This window comes from Salmo salar, chromosome ssa16 (genome assembly GCF_905237065.1).
Source record: "Salmo salar chromosome ssa16, Ssal_v3.1, whole genome shotgun sequence".
NCBI lineage: Eukaryota > Metazoa > Chordata > Actinopteri > Salmoniformes > Salmonidae > Salmo > Salmo salar.
Genome location: NC_059457.1, coordinates 28817070 through 28843206, shown reverse-complemented (window position 1 = coordinate 28843206; position 26137 = coordinate 28817070). Strand labels below are relative to the sequence as shown.

The 26137-nt window shown below is 42.7% G+C and overlaps 2 protein-coding genes across 5 annotated transcripts in view; one reads left to right on the top strand and one right to left on the bottom strand.

Annotated features, from left to right (window-relative positions):
- The first annotated feature begins 3627 nt into the window (after positions 1-3627).
- On the top strand, positions 3628-22238 carry LOC106573775 (repulsive guidance molecule A-like). The gene is made up of 4 exons (XM_014149126.2): positions 3628-4326; positions 9068-9186; positions 14406-14917; positions 17397-22238. The coding sequence occupies exons 1-4, from the start codon at positions 4313-4315 to the stop codon at positions 18102-18104; spliced, it is 1353 nt and encodes a 450-aa protein (XP_014004601.2). The 5' UTR covers positions 3628-4312; the 3' UTR covers positions 18105-22238.
- A 1775-nt stretch (positions 22239-24013) lies between these two features.
- chd2 (chromodomain helicase DNA binding protein 2) overlaps positions 24014-26137 on the bottom strand; it is a 31896-nt gene continuing 29772 nt past the window's right edge. For all 4 annotated transcript variants that reach the window (XM_045697140.1, XM_014149127.2, XM_014149130.2 and 1 more), the window contains exon 42: positions 24014-26024. In XM_045697140.1, the coding sequence (XP_045553096.1) occupies positions 25733-26024 (292 nt within the window). In that variant the 3' untranslated portion in view covers positions 24014-25732. The remainder of the gene's footprint in view (positions 26025-26137) is intronic.

The window sequence follows — 26137 nt, the reverse complement described above, 5'->3', positions numbered from 1 at the left end:
TAGGACATTTGGAAAATCCCCTTGAGTTGAATAACCACATCTATACTTTATTGTCAGAAACACTTTTAGTCATAGTGAGCAAAAATAACATGGTTTGTTTATTATGGCTATTTTTGTATTTTTGGGTCATGCATAGATTAATTGAATAAACATAAAATAAAGTCTAGTATGTAACCATTTGATTTCTTACTCCTTTTTACATGAACAAATTGGAAAATAAATGGTTTCGCTAGTATCAGGGGCTCATGATCTCCTTTCATGATAATTAAAAGGAATATCCTGAGCTGACAGTTGGACCCTTCCCAAATCCGATTTTCACCTCCAGTTTCTGTTTCACTGGCTGGAGTTTTCTGTGGGTGTCACGTCCTGACCATAGAAAGATGTTATTTTCTATGGTAGAGTAGGTCAGGGCGTGACGGGGGGATTCTATGTTTTCTATTTCTATGTTGTCAGGGTCTAGTTTTGTATTTCTATGTTGGGGTTTTGTTTGGGATGATCTCCAATTAGAGGCAGCTGGTCCTCGTTGTCTCTAATTGGAGATCATACTTAAGAAGGGTTTTTTTCCCACCTGGGTTTGTGGGAGATTGTTTTTGAGTAGTGCATGTTTCACCTCTGCATCACAGTTTGTTGTTTTGTTCTTTAGTTTATGTTTATGTATTGCATAGTTTCACAGTGTGAATAAAATGTGGAACGACACACACGTTGCACTTTGGTCCGTTTCTCCTTACGACAACCGTGACAGAATCTCCCACCACCAAAAGACCAAGCAGCGTGCCCAGGAGAAACAGGAATGGACTTGGGAGGAAATTATGGACGGGAATGGACCCTGGAGCCAGGCTGGGGAGTATCGCCGTCCGAAAGAGGAGATTGAGGCAGCTAAAGCGGAGCGGCGATATTACGAGGCACTATACCAGACACGAGGCAAGTGCGAGAGGCAGCCGCAAAAACAAATTTGGGGGGGGGGCACACGGGGAGATTGGCAGAGTCAGGTTGGAGACCTGAGCCAACTCCCCGTGCTTACCGTGGGGAGCGAGTGATGAAGCAAGCACCGTGTTATGCGGTGATGCGCACTGTGTAGCCAGTACGCATTCACAGGCTGGTGCGATCTGTGCCTGTGCCCCGCATTTGTCGAGCTAGGTTGAGCATCCAGCCAGGACGGGTTGTGCCAGCTCTATGCTCGAGATCTCCAGTGCGCCTCCACGGCCCAGTATATCCTGTGCCTGCCCCACGTACCCGGCCTCCAGTGAGTCTATTCAGCCTGGTACGCCCTGTGCCTGCTCCTCGCACTTGCCCTGAGGTGCGTGTTACCAGTCTGGCACCACCTGTGCCAGCCCCATGCATCAGGCCTCCAGTGCGCCTGCCCAGTCCGGGGTGTCCTGTTCCTGCTCCCCGCACTCGCCCTGAGGTGCGTGTTACTAGTCTGGCACCAACTGTGCCAGCCCCACGCATCAGGCCTCCAGTGCGCCGCCCTAGTCCGGTGAGACCTGTTCCGGCTCCATGTAAGAAGCCTCCAGTGATGATCCATGGTCCGAAGCCTCCAGTGATGATCCACGGCACGAAGCCTCCAGTGATGATCCATGGCCCGGAGCCTGTTGTAATGATCCATGGCACGAAGTCTCCAGTAATAATCCATGGCCCGGCGCCACCTGTGATAATCCATGGCAAGAAGCCTGTAGGGATGATCCATGGCCCGGAGCCTGTAGGGATGATCCATGGCACAAAGCCTCCAGTGGTGATCCATGGCGCGGAGCCTGCACTGATGATCCATGGCATGGAGCCTGCGGTGACGGTCCCCAGTCCGGAACCTCCTGAGACGGCCTTCAGTCCGGAACCTCCTGAGACGGGCCACAGTCTGAACTCTCCGGCGACGGCCTGCAGCCCAGAGTCTCCGGCGGCGACGGCCTGCAGCCCAGAACCTCCGGCGGCGGCGGTCTGCAATACAGAGCCTCAGGCAATGATCTACAGTCCGGTTCCACCGACGACAATCCACGGTCCGGTGGCACAGAAGCAGAGGGATCAGCGGGCGGAGCGGGGGTTATGCCCCTAACCGGAGCCGCCTCCTCTGTTGGAGGATCCGCGGGATGAGAAGATTATGTGTACTGCACCAGAGCCACCATAGACAGTAGTTACCCACCCTACATAAAATGTAGAACGACACACATGCTGCACTTTGGTCCGCTTCTCCTTACAACAACCGTGACAGTGGGTGTAGACCTGACAGACTTGGTATAATGGATTAAATGAAACTATTTAATCCATTATACCAAATAATGAGATTCCTCATGTCAGTATTCAGTGGTGAAAGCAAATTAAAGGAACTCACATGGAGCCACAGGAAGGATTTATTGATCCTTTCTTTTACTCTGTGTAATAATATGGTTGATTGCATCTGACAATGACAGATGAAATACAATGAGCTTGACATCTTTATATCTTAAAGCAAAAAATACAGTGGGCCTTCTATAGTGGTTCTATCTACTATGTCAGCACAGTAAATCATTCTACAAAACTGCAGAGTCTGTCATACTGATGTCAACTGACTAGTTGTATTAATTGACCATAGGCCTCTTGCTGCAGCGAGGCAGGCACCCGCTCCACCAGCTGTGTTTGAGATGGGGCCAGCATCCGGCACTTCTAAAGCCATTATTTTCACACTTGGGTGGCAGCCTTTCATGTGTGTGCTGTTACATCAATGTTAAAATGCTGCTTCTTTAAAAAAAAATGTTTTTTACCTTTATTTAACTAGGCAAGTCAGTTAAGAACAAATTCTTATTTTCAATGACAGCCTAGGAACAGTGGGTTAACTGCCTTGATCAGGGGCAGAACGACAGATTTATACCTTGTCAGCTCGGGCATTCAAACTTGCAACCTTTCGTGACCAGTCTAACACTGTAACCACTAGGCTACGCTGCCGATGGCTATCAATGGCTATCAATGATGGGCAGACCTAAGCTGTGACTGCAAATGACTACATTGCTACAGTTGAAGTCGGAAGTTGACATACACCATAGCCAAATATATTTAAACTCAGTTTTTCACAATTCCTGACATACAATCCTAGTAAAAATTCCCTGTCTTAGGTCAGTTAGGATCACCACTTTATTTTAAGAATGTGAAACGGCAGAATAATAGTAGAGAGAATGATTTATTTCAGCTTTTATTTCTTTCATCACATTCTCAGTGGGTCAGAAGTTTACATACACTAAATTAGTATTTGGTAGCATTGCCTTTAAATTGCTTAACTTGGGTCAAACGTTTCGGGTAGCCTTCCACAAGCTTCCCACAATAAGTTGGGTGAATTTTGGCCAATTTCTCCTGACAGAGCTGGTGTAACTGAGTCAGGTTTGTAGGCCTTCCAATAGTAGGCTATTTTGGCATAAATGTGAAATAGGCTTACTGTCTAATGAATTGTTAGATACTTCTGAATTTCGCTATAACCGCAATAACATCTGCTAAATATGTGTATGTGACCAATACAATTTCATTTGATTTGTAGCCTACTATAACAGTCTTCATTACTATTATTACCATTTGATAACAGTGGTTATTGTTGTTATAGTTGTAATACAAAGTAGTGGGAGGAACGAAATGTGGAGGAGGAGCATGAATCTTAGTTATTGTGGTTTATTAACATTTGTTGCAGCAGTGGATAATAATCATACCCACTCTAAACATTCGCCAATTGCCTGAAACGGCGTGAGGTGTCGGGGGACTGAAGTGGGGTCCCAGCGGCGTCATGCAGAGACGATCATTGTCTCTCTCACACTTTCTAACTAGCCATTTCACAACAGCGAGGGGAGGAAACGAGCCAGGCCAGAGATATCAGCAGTCCATGTGGAGCAGCAGCGGTGTCCCGAGGGCTCTTCCTCTCAACATCAACGAGAACCAACTAAACTGAGTGCAGGAATACAAGCGCAAAGATGAGAACAACTGTTGGAGTTAAATTCCATTCATATTTTATGAGACATGTTCGTTATATCGGGTGACTGTTTAGTCAAAGGAATGAGGCAGACGAATTGCCTCCAAGTGTAGGAGAATCAGTTAATTGACCAGGTTCTCTATCTCAACTACCAGCGAATTATTGTGTGAAAAAAAATACTTTAATCACACTCGTTATCCGATACACCATCGAAGGAAACCATGCATGGAATGCGGCATTTCCCACCAATTTAAACAATGTTATACGCGCTACATTTGGATTAGCGTGCTGTACAACACCTAGCTACCGGTATTTCGGGTGGAATATCGGAGTGGCTTCTTGCTCGCGCATTTTCGCTTTCCTCGCGTTCGGCAGCTAAACTTGGAGAGCTCCATGCAGTCGCGAAGGTTGGTATTGGCCGTTTCTCAATATAATGACAATTGGGCTATTTTCAGAGAGAAATTGAAGTCTGAAATCTAAACTCGTAATGTCGGTGGAGATTGGTGATATTTCTGTCAATGGGTCATTTTTGTCTCAGGGTTCTTTCCTATTTTTGTCAGTGGACTATAGGAGACAATGTATATTGTAAAGAGTAATGATTATCCATGTGTTGATTACTCTTTTAATAAATTAGACCCTGCTTTGTGTGCTAGGCTATAGACATTTTCTTTATGCTACATTTTTTGGGGCAAAATAGACCAATTGCATACACAGTACAGGCTACAAAATAGAATTCGCAATGCAAGTTGTCCAACTGTAATAATATGTTTTGAATGTTATTATAAGCATGGCAATGTGTTGACATATGGCATTGCTTTATCAATAATTGTATAACCTCATAGGCCTATGTGTAATTGTAAGTGCATCATTGTGAAGAATATTTATATTTACTCAATATGATGATATTAGGCCTACAATATCATATGCTTCTCCTCTTTCACATTGCTCAAATCAAACACTTTACGCACGCATTATTCAGGAAAAAACTGCAATTGGAAGCTTATAAGACAGCTTCCAATTAAGCGCCTATCATATTTGTGTTTTGAATAAATAAAAAACAGAAAGAGATAGGCTTCATTATTCGCAGTGATAGAAAGGAAACGGGAAAGTATCAGGATTCAATGTCGATGACTGATTAACAGTTGTAGGCTACTGTAGCCTAATAATTGCGCTAAAGCGCCACAAAGACAAGTTTTATGACATATAAACTTATCCCCGCACTCATAATGCCATGTGCGTTTGCCATGATGAGAGGTTTGATATCTAGAGTTAGTAAAGGTGTCATCTGTTGGAAAGTGTGAAGTAATTTCCCCGGTGTCATACAGTATAGGCTAAGACAGACCATGTGTCTATGGGCCAGATGCATTATTAGTGTATCTCCCCAAAATACAGCCTAATTAAACCAACTGGAAAATTGTAGTAGACTAAGTTTATGAATTTCAATCGACATGTAGGCCTTGGTATTGTAAGCGTACGGATAGGCGCTGCGTTTATATTCCAAGGTCAGTGATGGCAAAATAAGATCAAAACATCCATTTGTTCCATGGACTGATTAAGTTTGGGGTGAATGTGGTTTTATCTAGCATTACAGGAGGCCTTACATGGGGGGCCTTTGATATTGCTATTAGGCCTACAGATGTAGGATCTTAATTTGATCACCCTGTTGCAGGAGAACATTCCTGCAATGCAGAAAATGTAAAAATGTAGTGTATTTGAGGTTTAAAAAGGCTTTTGAAGTTTGTAATTTCCACTTTTAAATTTCATACTAGATTAACTAAGAAAAATGTATCAACCCCTACCAAAATGTCCATTCATTATAATCCACATAATAATTCACATTTCCTGTTGCTGCAGGAGTATTTTGCTGGTGTAGCAAACTGGCCCAAGTTAAGATCCTACATATGTACAGTGAGATGTCATTAAATGTTCTACAAGTCTAGGCTACATGTCAATTACCACACATTCATAAGCAATGCAAAACACCTCCCAGACCTTACAGAACATAAGTTAGTATGTTAAGAAATATAGCCTACTATCACTGTAATACCACTCAAGTGGCCCAACCAAACACAAACACATGTAGTTCCAACAAATTGGTTTGATAATTCAGAGTCATATTAATCTATAGCCATTGCCCATGTTCTATCTCTTTCCAGAAAAATAGTTAGTCTAGATGGTGTTTGGTGGTTCTCCAGTAGGCTAATGTCCCCAGGGTTTTTCATCAACCCTAATAGACTAGTATAACCCATAGGGATAGAAGACCCATCTTTGTATCTGTGCCATGATAACGCATGTGACAAAATGTCAATTTTAAAGTAGTACATTTTCGTCTTCTTAATTGGCTGATTTCTCCCAACTCATTGGAATCCCCACCCAGTTGACTCTTTTAAAATGGCGAACACCCTCAATGGCAATGTCCATTTTAAAATGGGTTATATCCATGATGAGTACTCAATCTATCTCAATGGTATAACCTTATTAGCCTACACAGTATGTATGTAAGCCTACATAACCTCTCAGCTGGATATTATTCTAAATATCTTCTCATTGAAGTGTAATTGTGCAGCAATAAGTTCAATGTCTTATTACATCAGCCACCTTAATTGCCTGATATTTAAGGATAAAAAGAATGGATCAACATGGTCAGAAACATTTTATGCCATACAAAGGACATGACTTGCTTTAGTGACAGCTCTACTGGTCTAGTTGAGAGTGTACTAACCAGCATAACATATCATTTGACACAGCTTAAAGAACAAGATTTGCTTAAGTATCTTTTTTACTTATATCAGGATTTCTCATCCTCTTTTTGATTAGTAAGGCTACTGTCTTTTTTGCTGTTTTTTTATCTCCATAATTTTTCACCCATTTTCAATTCTACACAGATTAGATGCTATTTGTGACAATCATCACTTAACTGAATCATTCTGTGTAGATCTCATTTGTTTTTGTACCCTACATGATGGCTTTAAGTTGCCTATGTCACTGTAATCATTTGACATTGTCAGGTGTCAGTCATCATGGTGTCATAGATAGAGCTTTTGTACTACTATTCAGTGCTTGACTTGAGCAGGAGCTAATTTGAGCTGAGTAGCGGCACCTCAAATGTTCTACTGCTTGAGCTTCTGCACCTCTTATAGCAGGGTTCCCCAACTGAACAGTACTGAACAAAGATATAAATGCAACATGCAGTGTTGGTTCCATGTTTCATGAGCTGAAATAAAAGATCCCAGACATTTTCCATATGCACCAAAAGCGTATTTCTCTAAAATGTTGTGCACAAATTTGTTTACATCCTTGTTAGTGAGCATTTCTCCTTTGCCAAAATAATCCATCCATCTGACAGGTGTGGCATATCAAGAAGCTGATTAAACAACATGATCATTACACAGGGGCACCTTGTGCTGGGGACAATAAAAGGCTACTCTAAAATGGGCAGTTTTGTCACTCAACACAATGCCACAGATGTCTCAAGTTTTGAGGGAGTGTGCAATTGGCATGCTTACTGCAGGAATGTTGTCAGAGAATTGAATGTTCATTTCTCTACCATAAGTCACCTTCAATGCCGTTTTAGAGAATTTGGCAGTACGTCCAACTGGCCTTACAACCACAGACCATGTGTAACAACGCCACCCCAAGACCTCCACATCCAGCTTCTTCACCTGCAGGATCGTCTGAGTGTGGAGGGGCTGCTGAGGAGTTTTTCGTTCTGTAATAAAGCCTTTTTGTGGGGAAAAAGTCATTCTGATTGGCTGGGTCTGACTCCCAAGTAGGTAGGCCTATGCCCTCCCAGGCCCACCCATGGCCGCGCCCCTGCCAGTTGTGAAATCCATAGATTAGGTCCTAATGAATGTATTTATATTGACTGATTACCTTATATGAACCGTAACTGTTGCATGTTGCGTTTATATTTTTGTTCAGTGTAGTTAATAAGGATGGTTAGTACGTTTCATATGAACTATAGGTCAAAGCACACGATAAGTGCGATTCACCACGTTACAGGCTTACCTGCTCCAACATATATTTACGCGACATATACTATTATTTAGGTTAGCATGTGCTGTTAGCAGCAACGCAAAACACTGTTCCCATTAAACAATTGACAAGAGACCCAACGTGACTACAACGAACAAATCTACACATTGAGGTGTAATTTGACACTTAGGAGGGGCCGAAAGCTGGAACAACCGCACCTCATTGGCCCAGTCAGTAGTAGGCAATTGCCTAAACTGCACCTTCTTGGCACTGAGGAAGTTCGATTAAACTGACTCGCGGTGCACCAGTCTATGGCCCGTGACGTGACCGGGCAAAAACGGTGAGGGAGGAGAGCCTGCTCAAATCGAACAGTAATCTGCGCTGCTCCATTATGTTGTCAACAAAGGAGCGCTGCTCCATTATGTTGTCAACAAAAGAGCATTGGTCTTCGTTCCGAAACATACATCTCTTTTCCATAAAATATATGTTCAAATTTTCAAACTAGTCTTCATTGGGAAGGCAGATTTTTTTATAAATCAAAAGCAATTACTTTTGCGTGTGAAAACATAAAATCGTACTCATTACTCCACGTGCATAATCTAGGTGACTACTTCACATTTGTTTTGAGCCAGTGTAGGCCAGTTGTTTGGCATCTGATTCAGGCAGGTTTTGTCTAAGGATACAGCTTTTGTCAAAATGTTGTTTTCATAGCAGGTTTAGAAGAACTTACACGGCAGGTTAGGATAATTAATGTAGCAGTTTAGGATGATTTGGTTAAGGTTAGGAAAGGGGTTAGGGTTAGCTATAATGCACCCCACATTTTTGGGGATAAAAACTGTATCCCTTCTAGACATGACAGGAAGCAACAAAACGAACGCAATCACTTTTCAGCCGTGCGAAACCGGGCCAGATAAAATCGAATCCCCTCACGCCGTAAATGGAAGATCGATTACCAGCTTTCACTGTTTGCTGAGGAATTCGAGTGCAGTCAATAGGCTTCTAGAAAGAAGGCGAAGTTGCTTCGAGAGTTCGAACCAAGTTCTTGTTCGGGGACATGACTGCATTCCTTAACTCCAGACCTCATGTAGCCTTCTGATTTGGGTTATTAAACCAGATAGACGATACGGATTGCTCCTAATTCATTTTTTCCACCTTCTCATTTGATTCCACCAGGGAGAGGAGAGAAGTGCGACCCCGTGCTGGATGGATGGTTATGGGGAAAGGAGCAGGAGGACCTTCGGCGCTTGAAGTCGGCAAGATCCTTGTTGTGTTTCTTTGCCTGTTTCCTTCTGGTAAGATAATATTAGAGATACTAATTGAATCATGCGTCTGTAAACAGTGTTAATATGATTTTATGTAGTTATTACAATCCTTGTTTAGTTACTCTCTTGAGGTCTTGCAAGGTTAGCCCAGTACAACGATGATGGCAAAATCCACACAATGAAAAGGACAAGACACATTGTTACATTGAGGCAATATTCACGGATACAATGTTAAATCGAAACAAGCTTTACAGAATGGATACATAAATACATTGTTACATTTAGCAAAAGCGTTTGCCGTCGTGCCAAAGCAGCACATTTTCTACAAATGTAACATCCACTTGCAAGTTTTGCAGCTTACATTAACATTTACGTCATTTAGCAGACGCTCTTATCCAGAGCGACTTACACTCAAATATTGTATATTTAATACTATTTGTATCAACAAAAATTGAAGACTTACTTAATAAATTGTATGTCAACACTGGTAAAATGCATAGAATATCAGACCTGTGGAATCGACTGTCGGTGCAAACAGCATATTATTTCGCCTTTCTTGTGCTCCATGTTGTGAGTTTGAGGCCTATGCTATTCGTAGTAATTTTTCTGTTAGTTATAGAAATAACGTCTTATTTTAATTTAACCGTTTTACGCGGCTCTAGGCTACTCAAGGGCTACACCCCCGTGCGGTTGTTTGTTTGGGGGGATGGGGGTAGGGTTTACCGATTCTATCCCCTTTTACTAAAGTAGCCTACTTTTTTGATTTGACTTATTTTGGCGTCGGTCAAAACAAGTAAAGTTACCCTGAACTGTACATCGAATTTCCCCATGAGCAATTCCATGCTTAGGTTATTCATTGTTTTGACCTGCATGGTTCTAGTAAAAGTAAACATGAAATAAAACTTGATCAAGCACAGCTAATAATGGTCTTACTTTCCTGTTTATGAGATACAAAAATACCATATCTCCATGCCCCATAGAACTCAATTTGCCCATTTTCCAACCTTTATATTAAAAAAAAATACTTTTATTGAACTAGGTATTTATTTAACAAGTTGGTTAAGAACAAATTCTTATTTACAGTGATGGCCTAGCATTTTCATCGGTTTCTTTCAAATCACTTAATGACAAATGCAAGTGTTTGTTTTTGAAGTTTATTATAGTTTATTAGTTCATTGCCATTTATCAGAGAGGTGATACATGCCTTTTGTTGCTGAGGCGGGAGTGGTGTGTCATTTGGGGGGGTGGAATCGTTGTTGTGGTGTGGTAGAGCCATCAGCATTCAACTGAAAGTGTGAAAGTGTTGCCTGCTCAGTTCTGAGGGAAAGTTTGGTGGAGTAAATGAAGACCTAAACTGAAGTTTGTTTATTAGGCGACAGCTAGGAGATCCAATTGTATTTGCTTTTAATTATATCTATTATTTTCCTATATACCCACCCCATATTTCATGCCTCCCAAAGCAACTTAAATTTCAGGTCATGTAATTTAAGTACCAGGGAATGCCTGTTGAAAATTGCATTACTCTTTGATTACAGCCTTCTGCGATGGACAGGTGGATATCTTATATCCAGTTTGAACTGTGGAATAGTGAGACCTCTCTTCTGTTCCAACTTCTGGTCCTGGAGCCCCCCCATTGCTGATGAAACTCAACCTAATCCCTTTACAGGGCTAATTTATGACTCTGCTGGTCTCTTCTCAATGGCAAATTACATTGTCTTCATTCAGAGCTATAAGACTACCCCCTCCCACATTGGCTCACATAAACTCATACCCCCTCTGGTTCACTTCAACGAGCTGGATTCTCCAAAGGGAAGGTCTTTCCTCACCCCTGGTGGTTTTTTTTTTTAAAGACTGATTTCTGGTTTTTAACCATGCACCAGGAGGATATAGTATAAATGAAAACACTGGGTAGGATACCAACTGGGGAATTTATGCAGTTAACACTGAGTAGCTTGTTCTGACTAATTCAAATCAAATTGTATTTGTCACATGCGCCGAATACAAGATGTGTAGACCTTACAGCTTACTTACAAGCCCTTAAACAACAATGCAGTTTTAAGAAAAATAAGTGTTAAAGTATTTACTGAAATAAACAAAGTTATTAAAAAAATGTAATTCAAGAGCAACAATAAAATAACAGTAGCGGGGCTATATACAGGAGGTAACGGTACAGAGTCAATGATGCAACCTGTCAGGATGCTCTCGATGGTGCAGCTGTAGAACCGTTTGAGGATCTGGGGACCCATTCCAAATCTTTTCAGTCTCCTGAGGGGGTATAGGCGTTGTCATTCCCTCTTACTGACTGTCTTGGTGTGTTTTGACCATGATAGTTCGTTGGTGATGTGGATACCAAGGATCTTAAAGCTCTCAACCTCCTCCACTACAGCCCAGTCAATGAGAATGGGGGCGTGCTCGGCCCTCCTTTTTCCTGTATTCCACGATCATCTCCTTTGTCTTGATCACATTAAGGGAGAGGTGTTATCCTAGCACCACACTGCCAGGTCTCTGACCTCCTCCCTATAGGTTGTCTCATCGTTGATGGTGATCAGGCCGACCTCTGTGTCGTTGGCAAACTTAATGATAGTGTTGGAGTCGTGCTTGGCCACACAGTCGTGGGTGAACATGGAGTACAGAAGGGGACTGAGCACACACCCCTGAGGGTCCCCCCGTGTTGAGGATCAGGGTGGCAGATGTGTTGTTACCCATCTTTACCACCTTGGGGTGGCCCGTCAGGAAGTCTAGGATCCAGTTGCAGAGGGAGGTGTTTAGTCCCAGTGTCCTTAGCTTAGTGATGAGCTTTGAGGGCACTATGGCGTTGAACGCTGAGCTGTAGTCAATGAACAGCATTTTCATGTAGGTGTTCCATTTGTCCAGGTGGGAAAAGGTGTGGATCTGTTGGGGCGGTATGGAAATTGGAGTGGGTCTATAGTTTCTGGGATAATGGTGCACCTAATGGCTACAGACGTGAGTGCTAAGGGTCGGTAGTCATTTAGGCAGGTTACCTTGGTGTTATTGGGCACAGGGACTATGGTGGTCTGCTTGAAATGTTGGTATTACAGACTCGGTCAGGGACAGGTTGAGAATGTCAGTAATGACATTTGCCAGTTGGTCAGCGCATGCTCGGAGTACACGTCCTGGTAATCCATCTGGCCCTGTGGCCTTGTGAATGTTGACCTGTTTTAAAGGTCTTACTCATATTGGCTACGAAGAGCGTGATCACACAGAGGTCCAGAACAGCTGGTGCTCTCATGCATGCTTCAGCGTCGCTTGCCTCGATGCGAGCATAGAAGTCATTTAGCTCGTCTGGTAGGCTCATGTCGCTGGGCAGCTCTCGGCTGTGCTTCCCTTTGTATTCCGTAATAGTTTAAGCCCTGCCACATCCGATGAGCGTTGGCGCTGGTGTAGTACGATTCAATCTTAGTCTTATATTGACACTGCCTGTTTGATGGTTAGTTGGAGGGCATAGCGGGATTTCATATAAGCATCCGGATTGAGTCCCACTCCTTGGAAGCGGAAGCTCTACCCTTTAGCTCAGTGCGGATGTTGCCTGTAATCCATGGCTTCTGGTTGGGGTATGTGGGGACTACGTCATCGATGTACATATTGATGAAGCCAGTGACTACTGTGGTGTACTCCTCAATTCCATCAGAAGAATCCCGAACATATTCCAGTCTGTGCTAGCAAAACAATCCTGTAGCTTAGCATCTGTGTCATCTGACTACTTCCGTATTGAGCGAGTCACTGGTACTTCATGCTTTAGTTCTTGCTTGTAAGCAGGAATCAGGAGAATGGAGTTATGGTCAGATTTGCCAAATGGAGGGCGAGGGAGTGCTTTGTATGCGTCTCTGTGTGTGGAGTAAAGGTGGTCTAGAGTTTTATTTTCCTCAGGTTGCACATGTAACATGCTGGTAGAAATTAGGTGAAACGGATTTAAGTTTCCCTGCATTAAAGTCCTCGGCCACTAAGAGTACTACCTGGATGAGGATTATCTTGTTTGCTTTTGGCCTTAGACTGCACTCAACGAGCTGTATTAGTGTCAGCATCGGTTTGTGGTGGTTAATAGACAGCTACGAAAAATGATAACTAGTGTGGTCTACAGATTCTCTACCTCAGGCGAGCAAAACCTCAAGACTTCCTTAATATTAGATTTCGTGCACCAGCTGTTATTTACAAATAGACACAGACCGCCACCCCTTGTCTTACCGGAGGCAGCTGTTCTATCTTGCCGATGCACGGAAAACTCCGCCAGTTGTATGTTATCCATGTCGTCTTTCAGCCATGACTCAGATAAACATAAGATATTGCAGTTTTTAATGTCCCGTTGGTAGGTTACTCTTGATCGGAACTCATCCATTTTTTAATCCAATGTTGCACGTTGGCTAATAGGACTGATGGCAGCGGTGGATTAGCCACTTGCCGTCGAATCCTCACAAGGCACCCTGACCTACGTCCCCGATATTTCTGTCTCTTCATGCAACTGACGGGGATTTGTGCCTTGTCTGAAGTAAATTCTTCGCGTCCGTCCAGTACGAGGTGAGTAATCGCAGTCCTGATATCCAGAAGCTCTTTTCGGTCAATAGAGACGGTGGCAGAAACAAAATAAGTTACAAATAGCGCAAAAAAGGACAGCACAATTGGTTAGGAGCTCGTAAAACGGCAGTCATCTCCTCCGGTGCTATTACAAGAGTGGCCTGAGGTGTATGTTGGAGTTTTTAATAATTTATCCCCAATGTCCCTGTTGAAATAAAGTTTAGTATATTTTTTTACAAGTTAAATTAATACACCTTGTCTTCCACAAAAATATATATTTTGGTGATGCATTAACTTTTGCATGTCCACTGTATCTCTTAAACTGTGAATCTCACTTTATGTGCTGTATGTTCTTTAAGAATGCGGTTGTGTTCATCGAGTGTTGTGAAATCTCAGAGCAGAATTGATTTGAACTTGGCAAATTGCAGCCAGTTGGAATCCACATGTGGTGGAATTTTGGGTTTCTTTACACATGAGGTCAGAGTTATTTAATGGAAATAAATGCTCAATTTGTCTTGAGACACTGGGGAAAAAAACATGGAAAAACTAAAAGGATGCTGCAGGGCTTTTTGGAATTATAGAAGTCTAAAGAGAAGGCATTGCCCTTATATAGGTTATTGTTTAAGGTTTCCAAACACACAGATAAGACTGTATAACACTTGCTTTTATTTTATTTCTTTAGTGCATATGGTCCTAATGTTTTCTTCTTCTCTCTACAGTGAGTCTGCAGTGTAAGATCCTCAAGTGTAACTCAGAGTTTTGGGCCTCCACCTCAAGCTCCGGCCCAGAGGAGGAGTTCTGTACTGCGCTGCGGGCGTACAACAACTGTGTACGCCGCACCGCACGCACCTGCAGAGGCGACTTGGCCTACCACTCAGCCCAACATGGCATAGAGGATCTCATGAGCCAGAACAACTGCTCCAAGGAGGGGCCTACAACTCAGCCTCGAGCCCGGACCCCCGCTCCACCACCACAGCTCCAGCCTGACAGCCAGGAGCGCTCCGATGGGCCGGAGCAGTGTCATTACGAACGCAGCCTTCATCGCCAATCCTCGCCACCCAACTACACCCACTGTGGCTTCTTTGGAGACCCGCACCTCCGTACTTTCAGCGACGACTTCCAGACCTGCAAGGTTGAGGGAGCATGGCCCCTTATCCATAACAAATACCTGTCTGTTCAGGTGACCAACACACCTGTCGTGCCTGGCTCCTCTGCTACGGCCACCAGCAAGGTGAGAGGAGCCTCTACATCTCTCTATCATATTCACATGTTGAATCCATGACATATTGACTATATTGTGGGCACAGCACAGTTATCAATGTCAGGCATCCCCAGACACTCTAACTACTGATCAAGTATTCTGTGATTAATTCTTTGCCAAGGACCGAAACCTTGCAAAACTACTCGAAGTAAAATGTCACCACTTCTCTTATCATAGAATTACCAACAGACCTTGCAAAAAACTTCTGATAACACCTGTCTTCTCACTGCTGCGGAGGAGTGTACAAGTGTTCTAAGTAAAGAACTCAGAAATAGCAAAAAATATAGCATGTTAGCTAGCTATGTCCACTATTACATAATTGAGCTTCCAATATGGGCCCATAAAGGAAAGCTGTGTTAAAATGCCAGGTAGATGTTTTTAGGAAAGGGAACATTTTGTTGTCTGCCCTGACCAAGGCTGGTACTCCTCTATTCTGCCATTTTCTTACTAAAGAAAGCCCTTTCAGGGAATGGGAAAATATGTTGGCCTGCTTGTTTGAATCAGTAAACGCACAAATTGTACTGCAGTGATTAATTTGTAGGAGCTCTCAAATCAAGAAATAGTATCGTAAGTAAGACCTTCGTATGTAAGGTTCTGGGCCTCTTTAATGTGGGTAGAGAAGTAGGAACAGCCGTGTGGACTCTGGTTAATGTTTGGATCAGTTCCATCGCAGACCAAGAGGCAATACACAGACCAATTGTTGATCTTGATAAGGTTTACAAATGATATGCCAGTATTAAAACAGCAGTATAAACATCAAACGTTACCAGGTGGCTCCTGCCCTCTCGCTTTTTTTTGTTTTGTTAACAGCCAAGACTAATGTTAGGCCCACTGTATGTGTAGCAGTCCATACCCTAGCATTGTGTGTATGTGAATTAGAAACTGTTGTTTTAACTAAGTGCTCAAGCCATGCAGGAAACTGCCAACATTTTCTCCACATTAGTTGGCCCTCATACCTCATCAATTATCATTGTTTTGCTTCTATGGTACATTGGACGGCCTGGAGGGTTTACCCTGAAATGGCTTTCACTAACTTAAGGGGAAAACAAAGAACCCTGAGCATTTGTAGTCTGTGAATTCACTTAATATTCGGTCCACATTTGGTGACATTTTGGCAATCGTGATTGTGTGACCAAAAGGCCTCTGTGCGCTGTATCAGGGTTTACACTGAAACTTTGTCCTCGATCACATAAAGAGAGAGACCAATTTTCCATCATCAGACCTAATGATGCACTTTCAGCATTCAGGCTTTTTTTCTGTGCACTTAAGGTAATTATATTTGTACACAGCTGTACTTGGAAACAAATTAGACAGCTTTTTAAGTTATTCAGTCTGGACAAAGGGAAAACCATGCTACAGCCTATACAAACAAGACTTCCCTGGGTATAGCTGGACCATGGCATTGCTGGAGCTCTGTTTAACATTGGCTCCTGCTGCAGTGTATGGGAACTGTCGGTTGTATACTCTACCAGTGTGACATGCTAGCTGTTCCCTTTAGACTTCCAGTCATTGAGCCAACGACTATCCATTTAAAAGCTCTTCTCAGCAGAAATATATAAATGACATATTATTTTAGCGGTGGCGACAATTTAGCAGCGATGGGCCACCGCTGCCAAATGAATATAGGGGAAACACTGACTACCTTCATTAAGGGGGACGGTTAATGAAGCAATTTGTTTCTTTATGCACAGAGTTTTTGTAGAGGTTTTTGCTTGTTCTTAGATAAAGTTGTCCTTTGAAAACAGAGGAGATTGAGGGGTGTGCTGGGTGGCAGATGACTTCATTGGGTAGGGCATTTTGGTGCTCCCCTCCCCTGCCCCCTCCACTCTGAGATCAGAGCCTCTCGGCTGTACCGAGGTCACTTCTGTGACAACGGCTCACTGGCGTCCTAATGAAACCATGCAAGCGGAGAAGTGACCAACCTTAGTTAATTAGCCGCAGAGCATGCTCTCCCCTACTGGCCCAGTGCCACTCCCCAGAGCACAGTTCTGGGGTTCACAGTCACGTTTTTCACCACTATGAATGGCTCATCTTTGTGTCTGCACACTAAGGCCCGATTTAACATGGCCTATACCCATGTTTTCTGAGGCCGTTTACTTTGGCCTCCCCTATGTTGAGGCAGAGCTGAAATGTGACACTGGGGTGGTGGTGTAGATGGGTCTGCATTACACAAACTACTGGTGTTCTTAATGCCAAAGCACAAAGATACCCCTCAGTCATTTGTGTAGCCCTACCACTAACTCTTGTCCACATAAACATGACAATAGAGAGCATCCATACAGTTTCTAAATTCAACTGGTGTTCAATGATTTCATTCATTTGCTGTCTATATGTACCGTTTCTATTTTCAGCCTCAAAAGGCTCCACCATTACCTGAAACGTATTGACTGAGTTAACTATTGTTGTGCTGACTGCTATTTCTAATCTCCTCCCCTCTCTCTTGCTACAGTTGACAATCATCTTCAAGAACTTCCAGGAGTGTGTGGACCAGAAGATGTATCACGCAGAGACAGACGAGCTGCCTGCAGCGTTTGCCGACGGCTCCAAGAACGGCGGAGACCGCCACGGGGCCAACACGCTACGCATCGTGGAGAAGGTGCCTGGGCAGCAGGTGGAGATCCACGCACGCTACATCGGAACAACCATTGTGGTCCGGCAGGTGGGGCGATACCTGACCTTTGCTGTGCGGATGCCAGAGGAAGTAGTGAACTCTGTAGAAGACCGAGACAACCAGGACCTGTACCTCTGCCTGCACGGCTGCCCCGCCAACCAACGCATCGACTTCAGGACATTCAGGGCCCGTGCAGTGGAGGGCCACGGCCTGAGCAGGACTGGCAGCCCGCCCCATGGGTTTACCTACAAGGCTGCCATGGCTAAGTGTAAAGAGCACCTCCCAGTGGAGGACCTCTACTTCCAGTCCTGTGTGTTCGACCTGCTTTCCTCTGGGGACGTCAACTTCACCATGGCTGCCTACTATGCCTTTGAGGACGTGAAAATGCTCCACTCCAACAAGGACAAATACCACATTTATGAAAAGGATGCATTTGGGAGTAATGCGGCGCCAAGGGGATCAGATGTGTTCTCGCTAGTCCTCCTCAACTTTCTGGCTGTGTTGTTCATCTATAGTCCCCTGCCAACATCATCCTCACTATGCTAGCTGTCAGTGGGTGTGAAACAGTGCTCTCACCGTGTCATACTTCACCACCACTGCTCTGTCCTCAGTGGGTGGTGGCCAGTGGAGTCAGCGAGCCTTCCCATGCCTCTGAGGGGACAGCAGCCCATGTGCAATCAAACTCATCCCAGCCATGGTTTCATCGTTTTGTTGTTGTCGTCATATGTTGACTTCCATCTGGTGGTGAGGTGAGCTCTATGTGCTCCCACCTATCATTACATTCATTCTGCTGGTTTAAGGACTGGTCCTTTGAAGGGGAGCAGTGGTGAGTGAGGAGAGCCCAGGAGCCCCAGTACTTTGGATATCAAGCTGGGATTAAATCCCACATTCCCACTGGGACTGCATGCGCCTATGGGGAGCGAGATGAGATTATCTCTTGCAGAAAGAGGAGTTTGCTGATCTCCTCACTGGTTCCAAGCCAGTGGAGCACTCTGTGGCTCATGGGTCTGGGCTAGAGGACATGACAGGGGCTTTTGTTAACCTCTGGCCAGAAGTAGCTCCCTGTTTGATCATCTTCCAGCTTTGGAAAAGCTGTAGCTTTTTGGAGGAAGCTCTCAGCCAAAAGGATGTCAGTGCAGCGAGTCTAGTTGTCTGCTGTGGAGATTAATAGGTCATAACGCCAGGTCTTTTGTAACATTGTGTTTGTTTGTCTGTGTCTGTTCTGTGTGTGTGTGTGCGTGCGTACCTCTGTGGTTAATTGTGTGCTCCAGAAACGGTTGTGTGTGAGTGAGTGAGAGTGTGTTACTCAAAAGTGCAAGAAATCTTTCCTTGGGAGAAATATTTCCTAATGTTGTAATATTGCACCCCAGGTTCCAATATAGAACCGTCATGGTGGCCTAGAGTCAGTTGAAACTGCCTCTGCCTGCCAAGTGGTTACTTCTAAGTGAACTGGCAGACAGTAAAAAAATATTTTCACAACTTTTTACCTGTCAATCAGTGTCAAGGAGACTTAGTTCAAATATTGCCGTTTTAAAGTGTTAAGTATGATAAATGTATTTTTTGTATCAGGTCTAATTAGGAATGGAGATGTTCATAAGGAAAAAGCCCTGAACAAACTTTACCAAGGGCACACAATGCAGGAACGCAGATCACGTTTACACAGTATCTCTCTTCATTCACCTATCAACCAACCAACTTTCATGTACAATGTATCATGGCCAAGAAATTGACTTCTACAGATCATTTGTGACTGATTTTCTTTTGTCTAAGCAGTCAACAGTTCTCCGCAGATGTCGGTATATTGGTAATGTGATGGGTTTGAGAGAGGTAAAGTCACACTAGGTTAAAATAAAATGTTTTCCCACCCGTGGTGTTTCCACCAAATGGACTTGTTGCGGATACAAATCAGTGTGATGACATAGTGCACACAAAATGTACTTTAAGTTCAATGTGTTTCCATCGTATTTTCAACTCTACCGATAGTTTTGTCACAAATTGTAGAAAATGTGCCTACTCTGGTCTTGACACATGCGCTCTAGCCAACAGCTGGCAGATACAGTGCAGGTAAACTAGTCTACATTATGAGATTATTATGGATAAGAGCAAGAATGACACTCAATCATCATGTCACCAGACCCTCAACATTTATTGGAAAGGAGCATCAAGCTCATCACTGCACTTTCACCACCCTGTGAAGTAAATTATTTATTTCATCTGTAGTCTAATAAACGGCATTGTTTCCCTAGTCGGAGGACACACCATATCATCACGTGACTCCAAGTTCTTCGATATGATGGTTATTCTATTAATATTTGCGCATAAAGGGGTTTCCACTGCCATTTCTCGCATAATTAATTTTACCAACACAAAAAGATCCCACCATGTTGAATGAACAAATTATTTCTCGGCATTTATAAAATTGTACCAAAACCTCCTGTTTCTAACACCGCTGTCGTGATTTGTTTTATACGGAATGATTTTAGTCACATGGAAACGTGGTTACTGACCACTGTAGAGAGCAGGCCCTGTATGTAAAAGAGGGTGTTGACATGGCTCCGCTATAAGTAACATACGACTTGCATCTGTCTGTAGACCTGTTAATTTATGGCTTTAATCTTTGCCAAAGAACAAGCCCTGATGCCAACCATTCTCCCAACAGCTGAATTTTCACCTCTCTCTGTGAACTTTTGCGATAGTTTCCATTTGGATTGTGTAGAACGCTGGTGCTACTCAAACTTAGTGGATGGACTTATTCAGCGCAGCATGGTAAATAAGCTGTCAGTTTCTGGTTTTGAATTTGATCTTCTGTCATATGTGACATGCATGTAGCTACAGCAGTGGAGGCTGGTGGGATGAGCTATAGGAGGACTGGCTCATTGTAACGGCTGGAATGGAATCAATGGAAATTAGTCAAACGCATGGTTTCCATATGTTGTTTAATTCCTTTCCATTTATTCCATTCAGTGGTGTAAATTACTTTAAAGTACTACTTAAGTAGTTTTTGGGGTATCTGTATTTTACTATTTATATTTTTGACAACTTTTACTTCACTACATTCCTGTAGAAAATGATGTACTTTTTACTCCATACATTTTCCCTGACATCCAAAAGTACTCGTTACATTTTGAATGCTTAGCAGGACAGAATGGTCAAATTCGCACACTTATCAAGAGAACATCCCTGGTCATCCCTATTGCCTCTGATCTGGCGGACTCACTAAACACAAATGCTTTGTTTGTAGATGTCTGAGTGTTGGAGTGTGACCCTGGCTATCCGTCTGGTTGGCTTCATATAAGGAATTTTTAATTATTCATACTTTTGATACTTAAGTATATTAAACACATTCTTTTAGACTTTTCCTCAAGAATTATTTTACTGGGTGACTTTTACTTGAGTCATTTTCTATTAAGGTATCTTTACTTTTATTCAAGTATGATATTTGAGTACTTTTTCCACCACTGATTCCATTCCAGCCATTACAATGAGCCTGTGCTCCTCCCACCAGCCTCCACTGATCTACAGTACCATTTTGATGTGTTGTAGTTTCCCCATTGCATTGTCTGTGTAATCATTTCATTCACTAGTAAGCCTAGGGGCTCGTTTAAATTCGTACAGCGGAACTTCAGCGCTATAGCGAAATTGAAAGGTAATTTCTGATCGAGCCGACACATGCAGCGTTTACCGTGAATGCAGTCTCCGCGAGCCAGGAACCTTGCCTTTAAATGTCAATCATGCTATGGTACTAATACTTCAAAGGCATGTTATATGAAGAAAACATTGAACCTTTCATTCTGGTTGAAATCTTGATTTGCATTATTTGTTGTATATCCAAGTAAGGATAAAACCTTGTCAGATGATTTGCTTCGGGTTTTTTTTCTATTTCATCTCGGTTGAATATTTTGGGGTTTTACCTTCCTAGTCCCTTAGCACTCATCTATTAAACAACTTAACAAGGTAATATCCTTACACTGAAGTATTTGGCCTAACTACTGCTATGGGAGCATGTGCAGTTTGTTCTTAGTCTGGCCTAAAAAGATGATCAAAGAAACAAAAATGATTGTAACACTGAATCTTGTGTTTATAGATGTAATTTGTATTGTGAGTTTGATATATGGTTCCACATGTGTGATTGTATATGTTTGTGTTGAATTGCTAAAATATTGTATTATCTGTTGTGTTGAATTTATCACTACAGTTTTGTATATGAGAAGGTTTGGTGAATGTGACCTTTTTTTTATTTAAAAAGGATTTAGTGAAAACGTGAACATTACAAAGCTGTTGGGTTGTCAGGGCCTATTTTTCAGCTATCCATTAATGGCAGGAATCTTACTGGTTACTGTAGTTTCAGAGCATTCCTTTACCTGCTCAGGAGCAGACAAGTTAACCTTGATTCCATCCACCTAGATATCTACAAAGGGAATACAAGAAAGTTTGTTTGGTGTTCATGTCTTTTCATTTTAAAGCACTTTATGTTTTTTCACCTGGCTCTTACTTGGTTTGAACTTGATTGTGAATAGAGGTTGTCAGACTTGTAACGGTAGAAAAATATGGAATAAAAAAAAAAAACGTCCGATTGGGAGAAGCCAGAAAGATCAAACTGTATGTAGGACAAAAGCGGTGCCACACAAACTGTTTATGCTGTAAATTATTTATTAAATAAAAGATAGCACACAAAGTTAACCTTTTTGTTTCATAGTGATGATGAAAAGCATTTTTTTTAATTCTTGATTCCCAGTGGTGTTGCATTCAGTGCCTTGATTTGCTTAGTTACACTGCCCCCTGGTGTAAGCGTTTTTAATGGTATGAATACATTTGAACTGCTCCGGGGGAGTCCTGACATATCATACAAAACAAGCATCTCGAAGGCTTGCTGAGCCATAGTAATCCAGGTGATCGCCATGGATGTTTAATATTAGTGTATTCAGACCCCTTCACTTTTCCCACTTTTGTTACAGCCTTATTCTAAAATGTATTAAATAAAATATTTCCTCAATCTACACACAATACCCTATAATGTCAAAGCGAACAGGTTTAGACATTTGCAAATGTATTAACAGAAACCTTATCTAAATAAGTATTCAGACCTTTGCTATGAAACTTGAAATTGAGCTCAGGTGCATCCTGTTTCCACCTGTGGTAAATTCAATTGATTGGACATGATTTGGAAAGGCACAACTGTCTATATATATATATATTTCATAGTTGACAGTGCATATCAGAGCAAAAACCAAGCCATGAGGTTGAAGGAATTGTCCGTAGAGCTCCGAGACAGGATTGTGTCGAGGCACAGATCTGGGAAGGGTAACAAAACGTTTCTACAGCATTGAAGATTCAAGAACACTGGCCTCCATCATTCTTCAATGGAAGTTTGAAACCACCAAGACTCTTCCTAGAGCCTGCCGGCCGGACAAACTAAGCAATCGGGGGAGAAGGGCCTTGGTCAGGGAGGTGACCAACAACCTGATGGTCACTCTCCCATCTGTGGAGATGGGAGACCCTTCCAGAATGACAACCATCTCAGCAGAAGTCCACCAGTCAGGCCTTTATGGTAGAGTGGCCAGACAGAAGCCACTCCTCAGTAAAAGGCAGGACAGCCTGCTTGGCACCAAAATGACTCTGACCATGAGAAAGTAGATTCTGGTCTGATGAAACCAAGATTGAACTAGTTAGCCTGAATGCCAAGCATCAGGTCTGGAGGAAACCAGGCACCACCTGGCCAATACCATCCCTATGGTAAAGCATGGTGGTGGTAGTATCATGCTGTGGGGATGTTTTTCAGCTGTAGGGACTGGGAGACTAGTCAGGATCAAGGGAAAGATGAACAGAGAAAAGTACAGAGATCCTTGATGAAAACCTGCTCCGGAGCGATCAGGACCTAAAACTTGGGCAAAGGTTCACCTTCCAACAGGACAACGACCCTAAGTACACAGCCAAGACGATGCAGGAGTGGCTTCAGGACAAGTCTCAATGTACTTGAGTGGCCCAGCCAGAGCCCAGACTTGAACTCGATCAAACATCTCTGGAGAGATGCTCCCCATCCAACCTGACAGAGCTTGATAGGATCTGCAGAGAAGAATGGGGAAAAATTCCCCAAATACAGGTGTGCCAAGCTTGTAGCGTCAGACTCGAGGTTGCTAAAGGTGCTTCAACAAAATACTGAGTGAAGGGTCTGAATACTTAGCAAATGTGTAACATTTTTACATAAAATTTCTAAAAACCCGTTTTTGCTTTGTTATTATGGGGTATTGTGTGTCGATTGACGGAAAAAACGATTTCATCCATTTTAGAATAAGGCTGTAACCTAACAAAATGTGAAGGGGTCTGAATGCACTGTAAATGTGGGAAGGGTCAAGATTCCCAATGACATTAATAGCATTCACAAAGCAATTAACTATCATAATCAGACTGATTGTTGGTCTTATATTTTACTAGATGAATAAACAAGTGACGATGCGTTTCATAATGTAGGAAAGTTTAATACATATGTCTATTAACATTTTTACAGTACATTTCATGTGAAGAGTGGCTTTCACAAATATAAATTATTTCGGCTTGTTTTCAAGAGGAGAGGTCCAGTAGCATGGAGAAAAGGAAGGAAGGCGGTGTTGGTTGGCTATTTCTTGTAACAGATCTACCCACAGAGGACATAATACACAGATTCACCTGTGTAATGCTGTTTATCCTTTTCCCAATAACTTGTGGGAAGTTACAGAAGAACATGACAAACTAAACAATTTGTTCCCACCTCCAGTCTTCACTTAACAAGCATCCATTGAGAACAGTCTCAAACATGACTGTTTAATACTGCATCATTGCTGTAGCAGAGTACACAAATGTACATGAACCCATATACAGTATGAAAATATACACAAAAATAAGGCACAAATGGAGAAGCACACAAAAACACCAGAAATCATAAGAACCAGAGCAGGGCCAGTCTCTGGTTTGGCACTGAACCAGATTGACCAATAACAGCTCGTCATCAACCACATCCGTAAACACTCAAATGTCCCTTTGAAAATTTACCAGAAGTTAGTTACATTGCTGTCGCTGGGAATCAAACAATCTTTTAACTTTAGAGAAAGAGAAAATGATTTCCAGTCTTCTCAAACATCGTTCAATACTTTTATGGGTGGAATAAAGCGGTAGAGTGCAGTATTTCTAGTGCAATGTAAGATGCAAAAGTACCATTCATACATAAGACACAGAAATAAGGTTGAAATAGCTTCATTCTTTGCACATCTACAAATAAATGTTATTAGGGATAGCTTAAACATAGTCATAGTGTTCTTCTGAACCTTTGCACAAGGAATTACCTTACACTGCTTAGAAAGTTGTCCTTTCATTAGGTCCTCAACTTATCAGCGAGTAAGTGGTTTTTATCAACTTAAAGAAACTTGCAATGATGAATGTCTTTACAGAAGAATGATTATCAACAGTAATGAGAAATGCTCATTAAAACCTTTTAAATAGTCATTCTGAGGACTAGGTACTGGCAAACTGACTAATTTACTATTCTCCACTTCAATTTAGACAAAGATGCACTCCCATTTGGATTTTGGGAAGAAGGTGCATCTCTTTATGAAATGATAGTTGCACAACCATCTCAACATTAAGATTCATAAACATTTGAAGGTGAGGGTGACATGATAAATATTACATTTTTACAGAAACATTTCCTATGGACATCATAATGGCATAAAGCTAAACACAAAAAAGAAAATCAAAGTCATGGTTCCTTTGGGAATAATCCCATACCTCTAACAGTCAAAAAGGCCAAATACTGTAGGCACTTTTATGTTCCAAGATCAGTCAACGTCAACCTTTTAGGCATTGTAAGCTTTCCCCAGATAATAGTCCATGGGACTAGTGATCCACAGGCATTTTACAGACTCATCACTAACACTGACTGATCACCTGTCATTTCATCTAAAAAAACATCTGTAATAGATTTCAACATGGGCACAGACAGTTCACTACCACAGTCACACCTGGAGGAGGGGTTTGGAGTTTGGTGTTTGCTGGTAAACAGAGTATTTGCGACTGAGGGTGTGTCAGGCCAAGCAAACCAGTGAGTCTAGCCAGCCCAGACATGTCCTTCAGCAGCATGTGGAGTTCACACTGTGTTCATCACCTGAACAAAATACACTCACATTGTCCTTCAGCGGCAGTCCTCATGTCTTCCTGTTGTTCCAGTTGAAATCAGCCCCAGCTGCTTTCTGCTCTGCAGTCCGCTCTGCGTTTGGCGAGCGCGAGTCCTGGGGGGACTTCTGCGCCTGTGGGGAGCGTGGGTCCAGCAAGGGGGGGGGTTTGTTGTCTGGATAGGGCCGGGTGAAGTGTTCTGGCCCTGCTGGCCCCCTATGCTCTGGCATCCTCACCCTGAAGTCCTGGGGATGGCCTCCACTCCCCCTGAAGTCTTGGGGAGGACGGAAGTCATCGCCGCGTCTCCGCTTTGAGTCTGGATGTCTGGAGTGAGAGGGATGATGTCTTTCAGAGCTTACTACTACAGAGCTACAAGCTTTCACAACACATATGGTTTTAGCATTACATTCCAATACTGACAAATACAAATCTCTACA

What these genes read in the sequence shown, in the direction of transcription:
- LOC106573775 (XM_014149126.2), top strand. An exon ending in TCTTTGCCTGTTTCCTTCTG is followed by an intron (nt 9,187 to 14,405) that starts GTAAGATAATAT and finishes TTCTCTCTACAG; the next exon opens with TGAGTCTGCAGTGTAAGATC. An exon ending in CTGCTACGGCCACCAGCAAG is followed by an intron (nt 14,918 to 17,396) that starts GTGAGAGGAGCC and finishes CTCTTGCTACAG; the next exon opens with TTGACAATCATCTTCAAGAA.